General features: G+C 36.2%; 1 protein-coding gene across 2 annotated transcripts in view; it reads left to right on the top strand.

Moving 5' to 3' along the window:
- LOC150108371 (pleckstrin homology domain-containing family G member 7-like) overlaps positions 1 to 22,214 on the top strand; it is a 289,192-nt gene that overhangs the window by 59,545 nt on the left and 207,433 nt on the right. The window contains exon 1 of one of the 2 annotated variants that reach the window (XM_090390718.1): positions 9,500 to 10,103. The exons of the other annotated variant lie outside the window; for it this stretch is intronic. Within the exon in view, the coding sequence (XP_090246844.1) occupies positions 9,915 to 10,103 (189 nt within the window). The 5' untranslated portion in view covers positions 9,500 to 9,914. Of the gene's footprint in view, positions 1 to 9,499; positions 10,104 to 22,214 lie in introns of those variants that run through there. 2 annotated transcript variants of the gene reach the window in all.

Genomic DNA, 22,214 nt, shown 5'->3' with positions numbered 1-22,214 from the left:
CGTACAGTAACGTCTTTTTATGATAAAATTCCCAAACAATATCCTGCTTCAGAATCAGCTACGTTTTTGTTTTCTTTCCTAATGTACACCGCAACTGAGATTAATGGTTAAAAGGGCATCAGACAGATAACCTTCAAAACTATGATACAAAATTCTGTTGAGGATAGAAAGATAGTGGGTTGGTTCCGGAATAACAATGACTTGTTTAATTTATCTGCATTCTAATGTGTTCGAGAGTGTAAGCTAGATTTTTTATGAGAAATATTTCCCGATATGCATGATGATGCAAGAGATTATTGCCTTTAGCAAAGGAATTGTAATAGAATGGTGGGCCGTATGTGGCCCGTGTTTCATGAATTCAGTACGATGATCTATACATTAAAAAAAAAAGAATTAGAAATACAATTTTAAAATAATTATAATAATAAACTGAATTACTATATTAATATTCCTTTTGCATTATAATTAAATATGAACTGTTTTTTTTTTAAATTTGTAAATTGAAAAATCAAATGATATACAGTACAAACTGGCACGGCTTAGTCTATACGAAACTAATTATTAACTTCAGTTTTAATTGTTGTATTTAAAAAAAAATGCAACAATTAAAACTGAAGGTAATAATAGGAGGGATAAAAAAGAAAGTGTGATTTTTTTTTCAACTTGACCTCATGTTTCATCTCCCATGACTTGAGATGATGCTTCATTGGTCTTATTCCCACCATCTGTTTTTCAAAGATTTTTTTTTCGATTATTTTCATGTCCACACTTAATTATGAGTGAATTATTCGTTTTTATGCACTCCCTCACTCTTACTAATTTTTTGTCTCTCCAGTCAGTGTTCTTATAAAATCCTTTCAGTAATTTGCATTGTATTATTATTATTATTATTATTATTATTATTATTATTATTACAGTGGTATCTCGCTAATCCGAACTAATAAAAACCGTGATCGTTCGGAGTAGCGAAAAGTTCGGATTAGCGAATTTTCTCCCAAGAGACAACAATAAGTAGCGTTTAAGACAAAAGTAATCAGATTCTAATGGTACATCAATTTAATTCTGTAAATAAATGAAGTAACTGATAGAAAAAATGCTAATCTACTGTAATATAAAAATTAAAAAATAATACAGTATACAAGTTTATTTTAGAAAAAAAATTAGTTTGTGTGTACCTGTATTGTGAAGGATTCTGATTTAATAAAATTGCATAGCTCTGTACATAACTTAATTTGCATACAAAATATCACTTTCTTGTACACAACAACAACAACAACAACAAAAAAAAAAAAAAATTCACAAAATAACACCAAAAAAAAAAGTTTTTGATTTCTTTGAAAAAAAAAGTCACTGGTTTTCTTTTGCTTCTTGGAAGCTAAACTTTTTTCGAATGCTTCTTCCGAGAAGAAGCATTCGAAAATTACTTTTTTTTTTCTTCGAGTTCTTTACCATCATCATCGTCTTCTAATTCATTCTGTAGCGTCATATTTATAATTTCAGCATCGGATTTGATTTCGAATTCACTTTCGGTTCTACCTGTTTTCCATTCCGTAACATCTGTTTGTGAAATTTCAACATTTCGATTTATAATTCTAACCAAATTATGCACGTTTTGAATTTCCGCTTTTTTGTGTATCACCGTGGTTATTTTCGTAAATTCTAGACGGCCACAGTTTTATCCATGACTCTCGACAGCGTGATTCATGCCGACAATATAGCACGTACTGTACAGTATAAAAAAGCAAATGTGAACACAATAAATCAAAATAGTCCTCCAGTATAACCGTACAATCGACAGTATGAAAAAAAAAAAAACTGTATTGTAATAATAATAAAATAAATAATGGTTAAAATAATAATTATTAAATAAAAATAATAATACGTAATAAAACTTTTTTTTTCTTTCAAACCACATTTCGGATTACTGGAGGGTTCGGACTAAAGAGGTTCGGATTAGCGAGATACTACTGTATTATTATTATTATCTGAGACCTCCAGGGAGGGAAGCTACAAATCACCCAAACCAGCTGTCATACTTCCCCTTAAATTCGTTTCACATTTAAGGCAAACTAATTCACTCACTCACTGCTCTGTGAGAGAACAAATCTCTTTCCCCGTTCTTGATTGCAAATAAATTTAACTTCCATGGATGCTCCCGTGTTTTCTCAACACCTTCCATATAACGAAAAGTTTCATTAGACGATAACCTACAACGTCCATTCAAAAGTTTATAGACCTCTATCCTATCACCCCTCTTTCTCCTGTTAACCAGAGTCTACAATCCACATACTCGCAATCTGTCTTCATAATCTAAATTCCACAATCCGGATATAATCTTTGTAACTCTTCTTTGCACCCTTTCCACAGCTTCTTTATCCCCTTGGAACCCGAGACCAAATCTGCGCACAGTAATCCAGGTGTGGTCTTATCAAAGCCTTATAAAGAAGTAAAATTAACTTACTTATCCTTACATGTCAAGGGTCGCTTCAGCATAGAAATTATCCTCTGAGTTGTATTTGCAACTTTTGCTATGTAACCTTTGATCTTTGAATTCCTATCCACCAATACACGAGATCCCTTGCCTCTTCAGTTTCTCGTAGCATAACCCCGCTAATATAATATGCCGTCCGCTGGAACTCTAATCACGCCAAAGTGCATAACTTTACACTTACTACCATTCAACTGATGGCCATTTTCTTTTGCCCAATTTTCCAGCTTGTTCAAATCATTTTGTAATTGCTGAATATCAGTAGCATCCCTGATTGTCCTGCCTATCTTCGCATCATCGGCAAACAATTGCACATCTGTTTGCACAATTGCAAACAATTGTACAATGATAGACCCTGCCTGATGTCGTTAATGTATATTCTAGAAAAATAATGGCCCAAGGACTGAATCCTGAGGTACACCACTGGTTACCTTAAATCTGACAGATTCACATCCACTGTACACCACTTTTTGATATCTGTCTGTCAATCATCCCTTGATCCAAGTCAAGCGTTTATATTCCACTCCCATATTCTCCAGTTTATGCAGCAGCCTCTCGTGTGGTATCCTATCAAATGCCTTAGAAAAATCCAACATTACCATAGTGTATCCATTCCCTTTATCCAACTCGGCTGTAACATTGTTATAAAATATGAGCAAATTGCTAAAACATGACCTTCCTTTAGTAAACCTATGCTGCTCCTTGCATGTTTGTCTACCCATTTCTGTATGCGAGTTCTTACCAACTTCTCTAAAATCTTCACTACCACACCAGAGATACTGATAGGTAGGTAGGTAGACACATCAGGTTTTGCACCACCCTTGTACAATGGAACGATCATACATTCCTGTGGTATCATTCCTGAGCTGAGACCCAAGTTATACAACCATGTGAAAGTTCTAGCCAATTCGGCTGAACATACCATTAGCAAACATGCTGATATTCCATCTGTCCCTATTGACAAATTCTTATCCAGGTTAGCAACAGCTCTTCGACTCCATTTTCATGAACCTCTAACTCTTCATCCAACGTAGCTCTGTGCACCATACTACATATACCTGGTTGATATATCTTAGCAACGAGAGTACTCATTAACTGAACAATCTCCTTAGCTTCCGACACTCGTTTACCATCTGCATTCAATAAAGTTATTCTTCCACATTCATTCTTTCTTTTTGCATGCGGTATAACGATGAAATTCCTTTGGATTGCCTTTAGCTTGCATGGCCAATTTCTTTTCATAATCCTTTTCTGGCCTGAGCTTTATACATTTAATAACTCCTCTCACTCTTATTCTCACAATATTCTTTCCACATCAACTTCTTCTTGTGGATCTCTAGCTTAATAAGGTTGCACATCCATTTCACTGCCAACCCATTTATTCTTCGAACACTAGGGATACATTCAGATACTGCCTCATTTAAGCACCTTTTCAAAGATTTCCATGCATTGCTGACATTCTCCCCATTCAGTAACTGATACCATGGGACCAAAGATAGTATTCTCCTAAGTAGATCATAATTTCTAGCTTTGCAGTTCAGCATGTAACATGTTTTAATCGGAACATCAATACAATTAGATGATTCCAAGAAAGCCCAGCGTGATCACTGTCAGCAATTTGTGGTAAAATAGCGATATTCTTGACAGAGTCCCCTTTTGATGTTATGAGCAAATCCAACACCTCTTTGACCTTGAGTTCCTTCTTTCACATTCTGCTTGAAGAAAGTTGTCTCGCAGCAATTCAATAAATTCCTCTTCTTTCTTACCATGAGATTTCTCTTCTACCTAATCAATGTTTAGAAAATTAAAGCCATCCATAATGATCAATTCGTTTGGTACCCATAAGGCTAAATTGGCGATGCATTTCTTCGTCCCCTGCAACTGAGCCGCCAGGTAGTCTGTAGCAACACCCGACCATATATTTCATTCTGTTAACCTCCACTTCACACCATATAGACTCAAACTCACCACCTCAGGGGACATTGTTACCATCATTGTTTTCTGGTGTTTCTACCCTAACTGGACTTAAGTCATCTGATATCATTAGTAGAACTCCTCCTCCTCTCCTATCTCTTCTGTCATTCCTAAAAATAGTATATCGGTTACACACGATCCCACTTACCATATCTGATTCTGATATCCAGGTTTCACCAATGCCAACAATCTTAGGCCACAGCGTATTCAATAAAGCAACAAACTCAACCCCTTTGTTTCTAGTGCTCTTGGCATTTGTGTATAGACATAATAAATTACGACCTAGCCTATTCTTATAATTAGATGTGCAATCTATTTGGTCTTGTTCTAGAATTTTCTCTTTTTCCTCTCCAGACATACTTAAAACGTTCGAACCCAAACATATTTTTCCACCTCTTCGCCACATACATAACCATGTTCGAAGACATTCATATCTTTATCACGTTTGAATACCATAGCTGAACTTTCACACACATTTTTCCCATTTCTCACTCGATGATCTAGTTTCCCTGACTCTCTACATTAGGTCGCATACCAAGAAGTAATTTCTCCAGGCTTCTGATGTCAAATGAATTCAAGTACAGGCCATACTTCTTATAAAAGTTTTTTTCTGCCATCAAACACACTCTACACATCTAAAAACTCGCATCAATATCTTCTACACAGCCTGCGCGTGAAATCATTTGCTATCCTCACCCTCCTTCTTAACTCAGTACTGTCATACTGGGTAGTAATCCTACAATTTTTACTCTCTCTCATTTCTTTTTCGCTTCTTCCAACAGACTTTTCATATCTTCTCTCATACTATATCTGCCACAAATTAAATTATTAGCATCTACCAGAACTGCCATCCCTTTTACTCTTCTCTTTTGGTTTGCAAGTACGTTTGTCATATTTTTAATTTTCGCTCATGGGAAACTAGAAGTGGTGACTCCCTCAACAAATGTTCTTGTCTTTTCTTCTGATGGTGCGTGAGACGTGGTGTGTTAGAATGGGAATGAGGTAAGCATTTACACAGAGCACTTCTTTATATTTAATAAGTGCTTGATCCTTTCACAGCCGTTCCCAGATAATGTTGCGATTATTCTATGTGGGATCGTGTTTGTTTGTTGTGTTATTTCAATATATTGAAGTAACAATTTCTTCCATTTTCATTCGGAAAATTAAGCCCCTGGTTTATTATCTTTTCGGCTGAAAATCTGCTTTGTGTGTGTGTGAGAGAGAGAGAGAGAGAGAGAGAGAGAGAGAGGAGAGAGGAGAGAGAGAGAGAGAGAGAGAGAGAGAGTAGGGGTGCGCCGGCCATATGTGCAATGTGTGCGACGCACACAGGCGCCAGGATAGTAAAGGCGCCAAAGAGGGGGAAATACTTTAAAAAAAACGTTTTTTTAAAGTGATTTTTTTTATTGGAGGGGGGGGAATAGGGGCGCTAACTAAAGTTTTGCACACAGGCGCGCCCCTGAGAGAGAGAGAGAGAGAGAGAGAGAGAGAGACAGAGAGAGAGAGAGAGAGAGAGAGAGAGAGAGAGAGAGAGAGAGAGAGAGAGATAAACTGTTCATTTTACGCATGGAATTACGCATGCGTAAATCGCTCTCTGCTATCAGTTTTTGCTTCAGTTGTAATTACGATCTGTAACCTGAGGGTCTAGATAATTGTTAAAAGGCTCGATCAGTCCCTTGGATAATACTAGCAAGTATTAAAAAGGATATTTCATTAGAAAACTCTTTCGATTAATTTTTATTTAATTATCAAAAATTTCCTGTTGAAATGTTTTTCGATTAGATATTTGGGAATAACTTTCCGAGAACGTATACAAACCAAAATTCTGTAGACTAGCGTTTCCCAAACTATGTTCTGCAGAAAGTGAATGAGTGTTCAGTGAAAAATTATCAAAATTAATATGAGCCTGGAAATGGTTTTAAATGCTGCAACAAGTTCAAACATGTTTGAAAATCAGGCGCTCCTCGCTTTGCGTGTGGATTGTCCTATTAAGGCCAGCGCGCTCTGGCCTTGACTCAGTCGTCCGCGGTTGTTGACACCTCCGAGCGCGAGTGAAGTACGGAACTATCTATTCTAGGAAACGTGCGGCCACAAGCAAGGTCAGTGCGATGCGATGCGATGCGATGCGGTCCGGCACTCCTATAGTGTGCGCTATCGCATTTTTGGGATGCGATACAGCCTGCTCCGGCGATACTATGCACTTAGCTTTACGTTGAATACGAAACCGATGATACTCGACTCTAACCAAGATGTTCCGTTAAGATTTCAGGATTTCTGAAGTGATCCGTCGTAGGATCACTTTTTGAGAAACGCTGCTGTAGACATAGTCTTCGTCTACGCTTAAAAAACAATCTCGAATTTATCTAGATTTTTGACATGGAACTTCCATAGCTCAGTCGGTTTTGACGGAACCCGTTGGTTGGAAAGACCCGGATTTGAATCCTATGTATGACGCAAAGAACGTTTATTAGGTGTTTTCATTCAAATAGTGAGTTATCCAGTTTCATACGAAGGCAGGGGATTTTTTCCTCCCGGAAACTCGAGTGTTTCATGCCCCTAAACAGGAGAACTAAGAATGTGAACATCATATATAATTATACTTAATTCTTATTATTATTCAATTTAATTTGTTTAACGCTTTAAGTTAAAAATGACTATGAAATAGCATTGTTGAACATGCTGGTATTGTTAGTAATCATCGATTGTTACTTTGTTAATTATTGATATTTAAAGTTCTAAATAATGTGCAATAAGTTGCTGGTATTTTTGTATGTAAATGTTATGTAAGTTATGTAGGTTTTGTAAGTAAATCTTAAAATAATAATAATAATAATAATAATAATAATTGAATGAGAATAAAAGGAAGAAAGCAGTTTGAATGTGAATAAATATAAATAAGGCTATACTGATTGGGGGGGGGGGGATACAATCTTGTGAAACGTATCGGTTTCGTCGCATAGGCAGCGTATAGCTCAGCCTGTTTTTTTTTTTTTTTTTTTTTTTTCCCCAACACTGAGTTAGTCAGTCCCGAGCTGTAGTTTTAGGATTGATTTTCCTCCGGGTGCTCCAGTATCCGCTCCCATAAAAAAACAGCCTAATTTTATTTCTGTTTATTTATTTTTGCCAAACGGACTAATGTCATCTAATGGAACGTTGAAATAATAATGATGATAATAATAATAATAATAATAATAATAATAATAATAATAATAATAAATTAAAAACAGTAATTAAATATATTGAAATGAATAAAAACGGTTCCAAAAATATAACAGAACTGATAGCAATAAATAATATTTATGAATAAAAAAGACTATATCCTAACCCCTCCCCCCCCCCCCAATTCAATTGCTTCTCTTTAAAATAACACGCAAAGGAAATACTGACGTCACTAGATATAAAAATAAAATCTTACATTCATGTCAAAGATGTTTGTGAAAATGACTTCGGCAAATATAAGGAGGGGAGAGAATTACGTCATCACCTATGAGATATCGATAGAAATGCGCCACCAAAAGTTAGTGCACTGTAATACCAAATGTCTATTTTAAGGTTCTTTGTCATCAGCACGGATAAACCAGCTTTTCGTGTCGCCTGATCTCGTTTGATAACTTCGAAACTACATAGGTTTTTGATAATCCAAATTCCGACGGAGTACCAATAATAATGATAACGATTAGGAGAATTCGATCATCTTCATTTGACAGAAGTTGTGGAGAAGAGTACTTCGGGGGGTGGGGGAGAAAGGAGAAACGACATCCTCTCTTTGATCGTTGAAGTATACAAGAAGGCGAAATCCGCTTAGACTCTTCTGTTAGCTGCAGGTATGCTTTACATTCTCTGAGGAACTGTGCAAAGAATGCGATGGCATAGTCGTGTAGAAATTTCTTTAATCTCGTATATTCCTTCCGCCCCCGCTCCACTTCACTATCACCATCCTTTCTGGCAAGCTGTTGTGGCAAACGTCAGCGTGCTTGTTAAGGCTAGAATGGAAATGTGGCATCAATTTCGTCTGTCGACAGAATATCACAAAGACAGCAGAGAAGAAAACCTACCAAGTGTGCCTAGTTTTGAGTGAATTAGAAGAGATGTTTACATTAAGAATCCCTAGTTCTTTCTTTAGGAAAATAATAATAATAATCCCAGTGTAACGGAAACTATTTAACTCTACGGAAATTACTTGTTAGAGTTCTCTGCAGCGAGTACTTAGCTTTATTTCTGTTTAAGAATATCTTTAAACGTATTACTACAGCAACCGAAATTTGTATTTATGTCTATATAAGTTTGACTAGTGAATGCAAACACCTGCAAGTTTCGAAAATACTTGAAGTACTCTCGTGCAAGTTCATTAAACAGTGCTAACAAACAAACCTCTTACGGTATCACTGCCTGCCTGTATCTCATATTGTTGCCCGCGCGAAGTTAGTCAGGTGTTTGTGACGTAATTACACGCGATATGATTATAAGTCACAAAAGATGAGAAACCTAACACATTGCACGCGTTTACCTAGCAACCGATGTTCATTTCATATTGTTTACATTGGCACGTGTTCTGTAGTTTGACGATAGCGTGAACATAGGATATTTTGTAGTTTAATTATACTGAACAGTAACAGTTCGATCTGTAGTGAACAAGGAAACAAAAAAGACCTTTTGGGAAAAAAATCAATGGAATTTCATAGGATGCAAAGTTTAACTGAACTTGAACTTTCAGAATACTTATTTTTTCTGTCACCAGATGGCAGCGCATGCTAATCATACGTTTCTTACGGAATCGGCATTTCTGTGCCAACAATCTAAAGCTGTTATATTAAGTTGGGTGTCGATAAATTTAAACTTGGCGATTTTTCCCGAAGTTCAAACAATTAATCTCACCTTACGACAACACCCACTAAAATGAAGGGGGGGGGGAATGATTACGAAGTGAACGCTTCCATCCCTCCCCCTCCGGTAATGCGTTCGCCAGTCACTCCGTGCTCCACTCGCACACGAACCTAGGAATTTAGAAGAGCGCCACGTGACATCCAGCCGTAGCTGGTAGTGTGCTTGCGGCAAACCCCCCCTCCCCTGCACGACGACCGTCAGGTCACACGAGTCGTTGGAAATGCACTTGGATGAGAGAAAGGCATTCGCGGAAAGATCGTTCAGCGGATACATGACGGGAACATAGTCGAGTGCGTGCGTGTGCACACCACACAGGACGGAGATGTGTTTGCAAAGTGCTAACATTTCGATTAACAAAACGGACGTCAAGCCAATGGCGTGACCTTTGAACTCAGCGGGAGTGGACAAAAGTCGTAAAACTATTTATTATTTTTATTTTTATTTTTTTTATTGGAGAGTGAGGTTAAAGAACGGTTCCGTAAAACGGTCGGAAAAGAAACTCGCCTGCTGATGCGGCAATTTTTCAAAAGTCGGATTTTGCTAGTGAGCAAATGCCCGATGCTCGTAGGGGATGAATTTTGAAGACCTTCGTAAACTGAAACTAATCGCCGAAGAGTGTTCCGCTTGTCATCGACCTCTTTCACCGCTTGTGGTTTCAGGACCTGTGTGTGATGCATTTTCGGACTATGTGTACGATTTATACTCCGACATCAGTGGATATTTCCATCTTCTTGGCCCCAGCACTGTAGCGGAAGTCATAGTAAGCATTGCACTTATTTTTGAAACCGATTGTATTTGAATTGATTAATGTGTTGCTAATCTAACAATATTTTGCTTTGTAACAATGTTCCAATCCTTTCTCTGCATCTCCCATGAGTAAATAGTCTCAAATTAGAATAACGTGTATTAACTTGTTCTCTTACCGCAAATCTCCATATAATGCTAATGAAAGAGCACTTTGGATAGGCTTTCTATAAACTACACGTCATTAAAAGACCGCTGGGAATTATGAACCATCCCTCTAAGAAAGTTTCATATCTCTACTGCTATAAACAACATTAATCTCAAAGTATTCCAACATTTCCTTATTAATATTAAACCGCCTTGCTATTAATGTACACTGATTCCCTTGTGTTCGTTGCATAGAGATTCCAGATCGCCTTGGCTAAAGTAGAATAAAAGGGATCGGCAGCCGAATTGCTTGTTGTTTGGTTACGACAGCTGTATGGAATGAGAACAAAGATAAGGAATTTAGGATTGTTTTCTTTTTTCGTAGACAGCAGACTTTATGATACAAGTGGTCGTGACTCAAGGCAGTAGTTTATCTTTGAAGGCATTTTCATTACTGCAATGCGAAAAGAGATAAATTAAAACCATGATAAGACTTGATTGCCTTGAAAATGTTGACTCGTTATCAACTTCATTTATTTATCTTGTTCTTCTAAAGAAGAAAAAAAAACAAAACTCGGCAATTGAATATCTCACTGATCAGTACTTTTGTAAAAAAAAAAAAAAAAAATCGTCAGTACTGTCTTTTCCAGAAATTTAATAATAAGAAGAAATAAATAATAAAAACTCAACAATGAATAATATGTATCCATTGTTGTTCAAGTTAACAATGTGCTACGCGCACATTGTTAACTTGAACAACAATGCTTTACAAGTAACAGCTTTAATTTTATAAGTAAAGTTATAGCTTTACAAGTAATAAAGTCTTCCGCCTCGGCTTGGTGAGCATTAATAACTTACTGACCCCACGGGCTAACCAATAAATTGTAAAACAATGTAAGCATTTTGCAAATTCATTAGTGATGGAATAATGCAATTCTGTTGCTTTGTTGAAAAATTCTATTGGTAACAATTGACATTTCAACAGAATAATTATAAATCTTTAACGATGTTCGCAACTAATACTATTAGCCTATCTATCTAAAGAAGTGAAGTAGGGTGTTAAAATATTATCTTAACTGTAAGACCGTGTTTTATAGGATTTAGCTAATCCTGGCAATGTTCTTGCTTTCCATGATTTAATGAGAAGCCTCGTGAAATGAACAGTCAAATATAATTGATTATGTAATAGCTGTTGGATAATTTATATCCGGGTGTTCCACTAACAGACATCCTTGTATAGCTTTACAAGTAATAAAGTCTTCCGCCTCGGCTTGGTGAGCATTAATAACTTACTGACCCCACGGGCTAACCAATAAATTGTAAAACAATGTAAGCATTTTGCAAATTCATTAGTGATGGAATAATGCAATTCTGTTGCTTTGTTGAAAAATTCTATTGGTAACAATTGACATTTCAACAGAATAATTATAAATCTTTAACGATGTTCGCAACTAATACTATTAGCCTATCTATCTAAAGAAGTGAAGTAGGGTGTTAAAATATTATCTTAACTGTAAGACCGTGTTTTATAGGATTTAGCTAATCCTGGCAATGTTCTTGCTTTCCATGATTTAATGAGAAGCCTCGTGAAATGAACAGTCAAATATAATTGATTATGTAATAGCTGTTGGATAATTTATATCCGGGTGTTCCACTAACAGACATCCTTGTATAGCTTTACAAGTAATAAAGTCTTCCGCCTCGGCTTGGTGAGCATTAATAACTTACTGACCCCACGGGATGTCCATCATCTGCTTTTCCCATTGAAGATAATGCTGGGAGCAGTGGGATTATTACATTTTCCACCCTTGTGGATGTCCCACCACCCAACTTGCGCAACTACAATTAGTTTCAAAACCAATCCGTGAGTGCTGTGTCGTCATTAACTATGGCCCATTTTTTTTTATAAATAGAAAGCGCCCCCAACTCTCTTCCCCACTCCCCACAAGCTCGCAGTCGTTTCTCACGCTTCACAGACCTGAAGAACGAAAATATAAAACTCGTAATTCCGGTTCGATTTGACATGGTGTGTGTGTGTGTGTAAATTCGGTAGCACTGCTCTGATTTTCCTGTTCCTGAGGATGGGACAACGTTGGTTCACAGACTCTACAACTAGTTAAGATACTGCAATCTCGTTTCGCTTTATAGATTGTCGTAATTGGGACATCAAGGTCATTGCATACGTACACACTAACCTGGGCGATCAAGGTTTGCTCGTAACCATAGTCACCGGGTGCTTTGAACGAGGGTTTTTTTTTTTTTTTTGTCTTTTTTTTAAGACCGTAAATGCAGTGGTGTAGCTAGAGCTTTTGCCGCCCGGGGCGGTCCCTGAGTTTGCCACCCCTCTCAATACACATCGAAATACTACAAAAAGTCAAAACGACGTATAGGGAAATAAATTAAAACGCTGTGTTTATTTTTGAAGTAAACTTTAATTTCAACATTCTAAAATGTTATTTTTCTTGCTTTTCTGTTAGCAAAGTCGTCGATGGCATTTGCGAAGTCTATTTCATAGTAACGTAAGTAATTCTTAATCTATTTTATTTGGAAAAACTCCTCTCACAACTAGCAACACTTACAGCAATTGGAAAATTCGCAGTAGTATTACAATATTTGAAAATGAGTTCTCGAGACTGTATTTTAGAATTAACTACAAAAGTTCAAAGTGCCGCCCGCAGAGGACCCCCCCCCCCTAGCTACGCCTCTGCGTAAATGTTCATGGTAATAGGATCAAATATTATGAAATATCCCAGCCCACTTTAACAAGGGTATTAGTAATTAGTATGAAATACTAATAAAAAAAAATGCAGCATGGTTTAGGAGGAACATGGTTGGTACTTAATTTTGTGCGTAAGATTCGATCTAGACAATAACAGCGGCTTACGTGTCTGAACCAATGCCTCACAGGGAGAAGGCATAATTAAATCCTTTGTTTTCCATACAATGCGAGTCTTCCAGGGTTAAAAAACTTATCCCATTTATTTTATCGTGTGATATTGGAAAGGATCTAACAATAGCATTGCTAGGTTATAGGGCTGTTTATTACATATCGTAGCTCTATGAACAGAAACTGATCCAAAAGTCGGTCATTATAACATAAAAATAGACATTTTCTTTATTAATAGAACACTGATTGAGACAATACCTATTGTTGTTAGTTCCATTGTTGGATTATATGAACTTGCATTATGACGTAACACTAAGACAAATTAAAAATCAATCGTTTGTCATTAATTACATGTTAGTTGGTTTAGTGATCTCATCTATAGCTTCGAATTTATTTTTTAAAAGTATATTTCCTTGATTTATTAATACACAGTTTACAATAACAAGCTAAGCTGTTATAACTAAGGATGGGTGATGCTTTTGTAGTAAAAAAAAAGTATGAAAGAATGCTAAATTAACCCCTTCCCCCACCCACGTCAAAATGATAATATGCATTATTTTAAGATCTTAAATTTCTTCATTAGATTGTAGATTTTTTTGAGTTATACGCATTGTAGCAACTCGTTGTTTTAAATGTGTTTAACTTGGATTTTCTTTTCTTTTTCGGCAAAATGTTTTATGCAGATATCAGTTTTTATACGTTAATAACATTTAGATTTCAATAATAATGCTTTTTTATATTTTCTGGGTATGATTCGTTTCTAAAAGTTATCTTCTTTCTAACAGTGATGTGTCGAGTGTTCTCTCTTAAGTGTAGTTTCTAACTTTGAAACGAAGTGTCTGCTGTTTGGTTTCATGTCCACACCAAACAATACTTGAAATTGTAAAGAGACGCTTGAGAAAGCTTAAGAGAAAGAAGTGCCATTAGTTTGTCTTACACTGGAGAATATATATTTTGATTTTTCTTCAAAAAGTCCCATCAAACAGTGCTAGAGCGATTTTGTTTCGAAGTTCAGATTTATGGGAAAACTCCCTACGGAGTATTTGAATTGCAAGAAGGTGACCCTACCTGCCCATAAATTCAGTATCTTTTATTTATTTATTTATTTTAAAAGCATACTGAAAACAGATGGATAAAGTGTCAGATTTCATATATATTATTCTCCATACTATAGATTCGACACAACAGCGAAATAAGAAAAAAAAAATGAATACTCCTTTTAATCATATGTTACATTAAAATTGTACATCACAATGATCAGGATCCCACAACCTCATTGTTGTTGGCAAAGTTTCACGACTGTGCACATTTAATGTTATTGGAGAATCAGCATCATGGATCATTACTGTTTTTTGGTGACTATTGTATTATCGACTTCTAAGATCTATAGCATATTGGAATTAACTAAGTTATGCGGGTGATATAATCGCATCCTAGAAAATATTTTTGTGTTTAGCTTTTAGTGGGTTCTGTAAAAGGTGCAGAACAAATCATCTGCCTTAAATGAATTAAAATGACTCATACTTTAATGCAATTATTAATCTCATAAAAACTAAATCGTGTTGGAAGAAATCTTTTCATGAATTGCGTCTTCGTACTCGAAGACAAACATCATTTCGACGAAGATCATTCCCTTCATCATTTTCCCGCTTAATTGTCCTGAATCAAGATTCTTCCTTCTGTACACTTGAAAGCCGATCTGCAATTAATACTTTTAATGACGAGAACTTAAAAGAGGGAAACTACGGAAATATTCTTCACCCGAAGTTTCGAGTGTCGCATAAACTCCTATCTGCCATTTCGCATTTCATTGGTAAAACCGACAATTTTGTAAGGACCAGTCTCCGAATATGCAAATACAATTAATTGCCGCTATAATCAAGGAATGAGACAACTTCGTGCATATTAATGTGATCCTCACTAATTAGCCAACTGCGGCATGTTACCCCCTGTTATTTTATCGTGTACGAACTGTATTATCTATTGATCCAAGAGATCTTACTTTGTGGGTTGTATCGAATGTTATTCCGTTACAACACCCGAATGGCTAGCAATAGCGAGCTTGTGCTTTCGATCCACGGAGGAATCTTCTCGCCTGATGTCACTCACCTCTAGACATAGTGGAAATTTTCAGTATTCTATTCTTAAGATTTAGAAGAATACACTTCTAGTTTCTGTTCTTCCATTCAAAACATGATTACTGGCTTCATGTCTTCAGACTTCTTTAATAATCCCGTAATTCCAGTGATTATGTTCTTTTTATTTCACTCGTGTTTATCTCTATATCAATGTATGTTGTTGCTTCAGTGATTGCAAATTCCACCATAGCGGATACCTTAGTTTTCAATTTTCCTGCAATACAAAGGATAGTGCCAACCCCTAGTCATATTCATTGCACTGAAAACGTAGTTTTCCGTAGTTCTCACAAAACAATCTCTTTTAACCCTGTCTTCTTGCTTATGACGACATCGAAATCCTGAATAAAAGATCAAACAAATATATTTTCTTGAATTTGCATTCATCTCCATTTTTCCTGGCATGAAGGCATCATATCTGTAGCTCTCTCACCTTCCCGAAATATTGATCTTCTCCTTCGCTGTAGGCATCACTTCTACCTAAAATGTAACTGCTGAGATGACCTTTCAGAGTGACTTGAAATATTTTATTATTATTATTATAATTATTACGATAGACCTCCAGGGAGTTAGGGACTCATTGAAGGAGGCCATATACTACACACACACACACACACACACACACACACACGCGCGCCAGCTATCATACTTATTCTTAAATTCATTCACACTGCTTACACACATCCAATGCCAATCCAATCTAATCACGCATCACTCTGTGAGAAAAATCTAGTTCTCACCTCCTTCTTGACAGCATTTATTCTCAAATTTCAAGGATGTCCTCACGTCCTTTCCCCACCCCTTCATAAAATATAAAATCCCATCAACTTATAATTTGTATGACCTTTCAGAAGTTTATGTCTCATTCATATCAGCCCTCTTTCTACTGTTTGCTAAGATCTGCAGTCTACAAATTCTCATTCAATCTGATCTGTCTTCGTAATCAGCATTCCACAATCAGTACCGTCGATAGGGCGTAGCATAGAGGCTAGGGATAATCCCACCAATATAATATAGCATTGGGTATCTAATCTCGCCGAAATACATAACTTTGGATTTACTGACATCCATTATCCTATGCCCATAATTCCAGCCTATTCAAATGATTCTGCAAGTACTGCATGTCAGCAGCATTCCTGATCACCCTGCCTATCTTTACATGATCTGCAAATAGCTGTATGTCGCTTGTCAAATCCTTCCCAATATCATTAATGTATAGATCGAATAACAGTGGACCAAGGACTAATCCTTCAGGCATACCACTGGTTACCTTAAATTACCTCTTATCCACGCTAATATTCTCCAATTTATGCAACAGTCTACCATGCTGTATTTTGTCAAAAGCCTTAGCAAAATCCAAAAGTTTCATGGTGTATCTATTCCTCTTGTCAAGTTCAATGGTAACATTGTTATAGAATGTGAGCAAGTTGCTAAAATATGACCTTCGCGTAGTAAACCCATGTTGCGCATTGCAAAGTAGAGATTCACTGTCAGCCCATTTCTGAATGCGAGCCCTAACCATTTTTTCCAAAATCTTCACCACTACCTCTAAGATGCTAATTGTTCGATAATTGGATACATCGGTCTTTGCACCAACACCCTTGATCAATGGAATTACCATACATTACTTCCATTCCTGTGGAATCTTCCCTATTCTGAGACTCATGTGTTAAACAGCCTGGTCAAAGGAAAAGCCAATTCAGCTGAACACTGTTTTAGCACATGTGCTGATATTCCATCAATCCATATTGCTGAATTCTTATTCAGTTTGTGCAACAGCTCTAAAAACCTCCTCCTCATACACCTGAGTTTCTTCATCCAGTGAAGCGGTAGCAGTGAGCTCAATGTTGCATTTACCAGGTTGATAGCTTTTAACAAAATGGGCACCCATTAGTTGAACAACCGCTTCTGCATCTGTCACTCACAATATCTGCATTCTTTCTTTTACTTGCAACATAACGATGATTCGTTTGGGTTGTCTTCAACTTGCAGAGCCAGTTTCTTTTCATACTCGAATTTAGCTTTCTGTGCAACACTAGTGACTCCTCTGGCCTGCTGCTTATAATTATCATACCTGACATCATCCTTATGCACATGAGGCATTCCTTCCACATCATCTTTTTTATACGAATCTCTTGCTTGATAGGATTACACAGTCATTTCACTCCTACTCTATTTATTATCCAACTCTATTAATAAATAGTCCGCGCGGTTAGCCTAGTGGCTTTGCGCTTCGCAACCATATGCCTGGGGAAGGAGTGTCCTAGGTTCGATTCCCGTCGGAGACGTGAGGAGCTGAAGGATCTTCCTCAGCCATAGCCAAGTTAGCCGGTCTTGGGCGCGGGCAGTAGGGTTTTTTCCGCCAGTTTATCTGGTGTTTTTCATCCCGCAAGTAGGCAAACCGGACCCTTGAACACACAGGGATACAGTCAAGAATACCTTGAGGGAAGGAGTGTCCTATGTTCGATTCCCGTCGGAGACGTGAGGAGCTGAAGGATCTTCCTCAGCCATAGCCAAGTTAGCCGGTCTTGGGCGGGCAGTAAGGTTTTTTCCGCCAGTTTATCTGGTGTTTTTCATACCGCAAGCAGGCAAACCGGCTCCGTGAACACACAGGGATACAGTCAAGAATACCTTGAGGCATAGGAGTAACCATTCTATCCTCGTATTTCGGTTACGAAATCCAAGCATGCTTGGAAAGTTGTGGGCCTTAAAGGCCTGTTAAAGCCATTGGGATAGATATTAATAAATATAACAGATCTTGTGTGATAAAGGGATTCGATAAAATGTGACATATTTTTCTATTTCTACCTCGCCTTGTGTACTAATGATGATCCAATGCCTCGAAATGTTGAAGAAGTGATTTGTTCAGTTTTTGTTGTTTTTCTCCGTTAGTCCAAAATAAATTAAGTGTGAAAACAAAACACTTCTAATTTAGTGTTTGTGAATGTGAAACGGGGAAAAATCGAGGGTTGAATGAACATATATATACAGTCAGAATCTTTTCAAAAACCAAATAATAAATAATAAAACATTATCGAAAAAATCGTAATTTCCATACATGCATTGTTGACTGTAGCGACCTCTGAACTTCTTGGATGAATGTTAGATATTCTGTTTGATGATATTTTGACAAAAAAAAAAAAATATATATATATATATATATATATATATATCGGAAAGAATACGAATTTCTTTTTAAATTTCTAAAACAAAGCGAAATCTTTCATCATCAAAGAAAGAACGAAAGAAAGAAAGAAATGCAAAACAAAAAGTGAGAAAAAAGAAGCATGAGAACAACAACAACAACAACAAAAAAAAATCTTTGCGTCCTTTAAGACACAGTAATTTTTTGAAGGATATTCCTCCTTCAAATTTTTTAATTGAATTATTTTGTAAGAATAATTTAAAAATGGGTAGGAATAACTCGTTCGCGTAGATCAAGACGTTATTGAGTTGGGCTGCGGTGTGAGTTAGTCGCTCATCTAACACAAGGATCACATATGCACACTCCTTAAAGAATTTTATGTTATTCATTCTTTGAACAGACCTGTTCTTTTTTATTTGATGGATGTAGAAATGAGCATTATTAGCACTTGAGGTCTGTAGCATTGAATATCTATCGATATATGTTTATTAATATAAGTTAAAAAGAAAGAAAGAAATGTGGCTCACAGAAAAGCTTACTTCAACACATTAATAAAATATAGAAAACCCGAATTATAGTTTCTGGAGGAAACGAATGAAGCAGAATAAAGAGATATTAAGCCAAATCCCTTGATATGGAATAGTGGAGAAGAAATTCATCTTTATAATGCCTTGCGAATGAGTAAAATAGAATAATCACGATGCCCTTGAAACGATTGCCACAAGATCGATTTTAGTTGGAATAAGCGTTTGGAAATGGGTTTTATTGTTGGTTAGACTTAAAGCCACATAAATTTGACAAATAAGGAATGTTGGAATTTTGGAAAATTATTTTAAGTCTACTCATTTCGCTTATTTGACCTTGCGTCGGTCGTTAAGGTAAAAATCGAGACGAATTCGAAACTCAGTGACGTCATTCTTAATTTTGCTATTAAAATTTAAAAATGACTGCACAATAAAGTCGTGACTTCAGTATTTTCTTTGCTTACTTATAAAGATTATTCGTTAGCTGACCCGGAAAACTAGAGAGTTACCATTATGGGGGGAGGGGGGGGAGAACACTGTTGCAACTAGTTTACAGATCTATTTTAAAGCCTTGTCCTCAAAATGAAAGAGGTCTCGTCGGAATAATACTCGTTACCCTCCCAGAAGTCATCACTCATATTGCACAGCAGAAAGAATGGGGAGAGAGAGAGAGAGAGAAAGAGTCAGAACTTTCTCTGCTCATGAGTTCACATACGGGGGGGGGGAGGGCTGAAAAGTTCTGATAAATACCTGATATAACCACAAGAAAGAACATATCTTAAGAGCCTTTAACACCCCATGTTTCACCACCAAATTGCAATAGTTTGTTCTTTTTCTTTTAGAATAGAAACAAAATTAATTAATTTTTGTTCCAGATTTTTATCAGAACTTTTCAGCCCCTCCTCGTATGAGTTTTAACTCTTTGGAAGTTGAGTAAGCAGGATAAAATACTCAAGTGATACCAAGAACCATTGATTTTGGTGTTCTGTGAAATTCAGCCGCCGCACACCAATCCTTAGAGGTGTTGATTCGACAGCTTCCCAAAATGTTAGTCATTTGAAATAGTAATTGCTTTCGCATGTAGGATATGTTCCAGGTCTGCTGATAGCCAACATAACAGGAGATTACACGCTTTTAGTTTCTGAAACATCTCGGCGATCTGGTGGAAATTAAGCCCATGCAGGGCGCCAAGACCCAGTAGCAAGTGTATCAACGTCCAGAAGATGCGGAGGAAGATAAGATTTTGTTTCTCTTTCTCATCTTATTTTTCATTCCGAACAAATGAACTGTATTCAAATTTATTCCTCGCCCTATTGAATAGGATTTCTTCATCTGAGTTAGTTCTCCAAATTCATCAGCTTTCTCAGTCAATCAATCCTTCAGTCACATTTTCGTAAAGCGCAGGCATCATATGCTTTCCGTTGTATACCCTTTTCAACAGATACTTTCATACGTGATACTTACCTAACCAGTCTATAATTCCTAATTTCCTCAAAACGTCTTAGAACATGCGCATCATATTGGATTATGCAGTTCTGAGTTCCACTCAGTTTCGAATATTTCATTTGAATAAGTATTAAATGGAGACAATGATTATTCAAATGAAATATTTGTTTAGTATATTAATTTGCGAATAAAAATACTGTAATACGATAAAAATTGCATCTAACAGAATGTAGAAACTTAATGAAAAATAAGTCTATAAATAGTCTATAATTTTATTGACAAAATTAATAGCTAACGCTAAGATTTTTGTTTATTAAGTCACACATCACACAAGTAAATAAAACACTTATCACCCTTCGCAACACGATAAACGTTTTCTAAGAATTTTAATTACTGTAAACGGAAAACGTTTTTAAACATCTTTCAGCGTCTATTAAGCTACAATTTTTTAACAAAAATTCAACTTTTTTTTTTTTCGATTTTTAAAGATTCACGATTCTGCCACTAGATGTCTCTGAATTTTAGCATTAGTGAAAATGGACCGGTGTGAGGAGATAATGTCAGCGCGATTGAAACAGCACAAGCAACCGGTGTATAGACATCAAAACTTTGTTTTCTATGACCCGAATAGCAGAATTTGAATCTTCTGGTGTCACCAACAACTTTCAGAATTGCAAAAATTGCTAGAGGATTCGACGAGTTCGTCCTGATGTGTGCCAATGTTTTCTTCCATCAAAAGAATTGTCAGTGTTACACTTTTTATTCGACTATCGACTCTAATATTATAAATGATGTTGGTAAAAAAAACAACAATCTTTGTATATAACTTACTGCGATATTGTATTTCTTTTAACAATCTTCATAGAGTTTAGTAAGACTGGTTTCAGTACCGAGCAATTCCACCGAAATATTTCGCGATCTCTTCGTGCCTTCCATAGTTGGCAAAGATTCAAATGACCCAAATTGCGGTGATGTTTAACAACAAGAGAACTTGTTAAACGCATTATACCAGTTCTGATAGAGCATAACGCGGCTGGCATGTAGGTAGTTAAATATCGTGTACTGATATATATATATATAACTGGATAGAGTGCTAATGTCAATTCAGAACCAACCAACCACAAACACACACACACACAGTTGGTCTCTTTTCTACATTCTGTTCGTGTTCGTCTTCGAAAAGATTGATACTACTTTTATGCATATCAAACTAATAACAATTTTCAATGTAATTTTTTGCTTTAGTGAGATTTTTTCAGGAAAATTATATTTATTCTTAACAATAAAGAATCTTAAAAACATATCTTTATTTAATATTCAAATTTTTACTTAAGAATTAATTTATAAAGACAATAAATATTTCTTATATCCCGTTTATAAAATTATATACAATTAACTTATAAAATGGCTGGCAGATGAAAGTTTATATTATGGTGTGAAGATTATAACCCAGGGTAATGGATAGTAGTGTTGTAGAGGGTAGACAATGAAGTTTTAACTGAGGCTCGGCTTTTGCTTACTCAGCCATGACTAGAACTTTTAGCTCAATAACACCTTTTTCTTCAATCAGATGAAGGGATAAAGAGTCAAGGACTCAGTCCATCCCCCCCCCCCAAAAAAAAAATTTATATCATGAAATGTGAGGTAATATTTCTAATTCGAAGTAATGTGACATTACTAATTGGCTCGTTTGCCATTGGAAATATTATTTATTTAGATAGATAGATATAGTGATAGGTAAAATTCCATATGTGAATTAAATACGCTTTACAGGTTGCCAAGAATATATCCAACATTTTACTGGATTAGTAGTTATCGAGAAGTTAAAGTACTTGCTCTCCAA

The sequence above is a fragment of the Typopeltis vanoorti genome, chromosome 3, assembly GCF_054136105.1.
Source record: "Typopeltis vanoorti isolate ZY-2024b chromosome 3, IOZ_Tvanoo_1.0, whole genome shotgun sequence".
NCBI lineage: Eukaryota > Metazoa > Arthropoda > Arachnida > Uropygi > Thelyphonidae > Typopeltis > Typopeltis vanoorti.
This window is presented reverse-complemented; position numbering and strand designations above follow the sequence as displayed.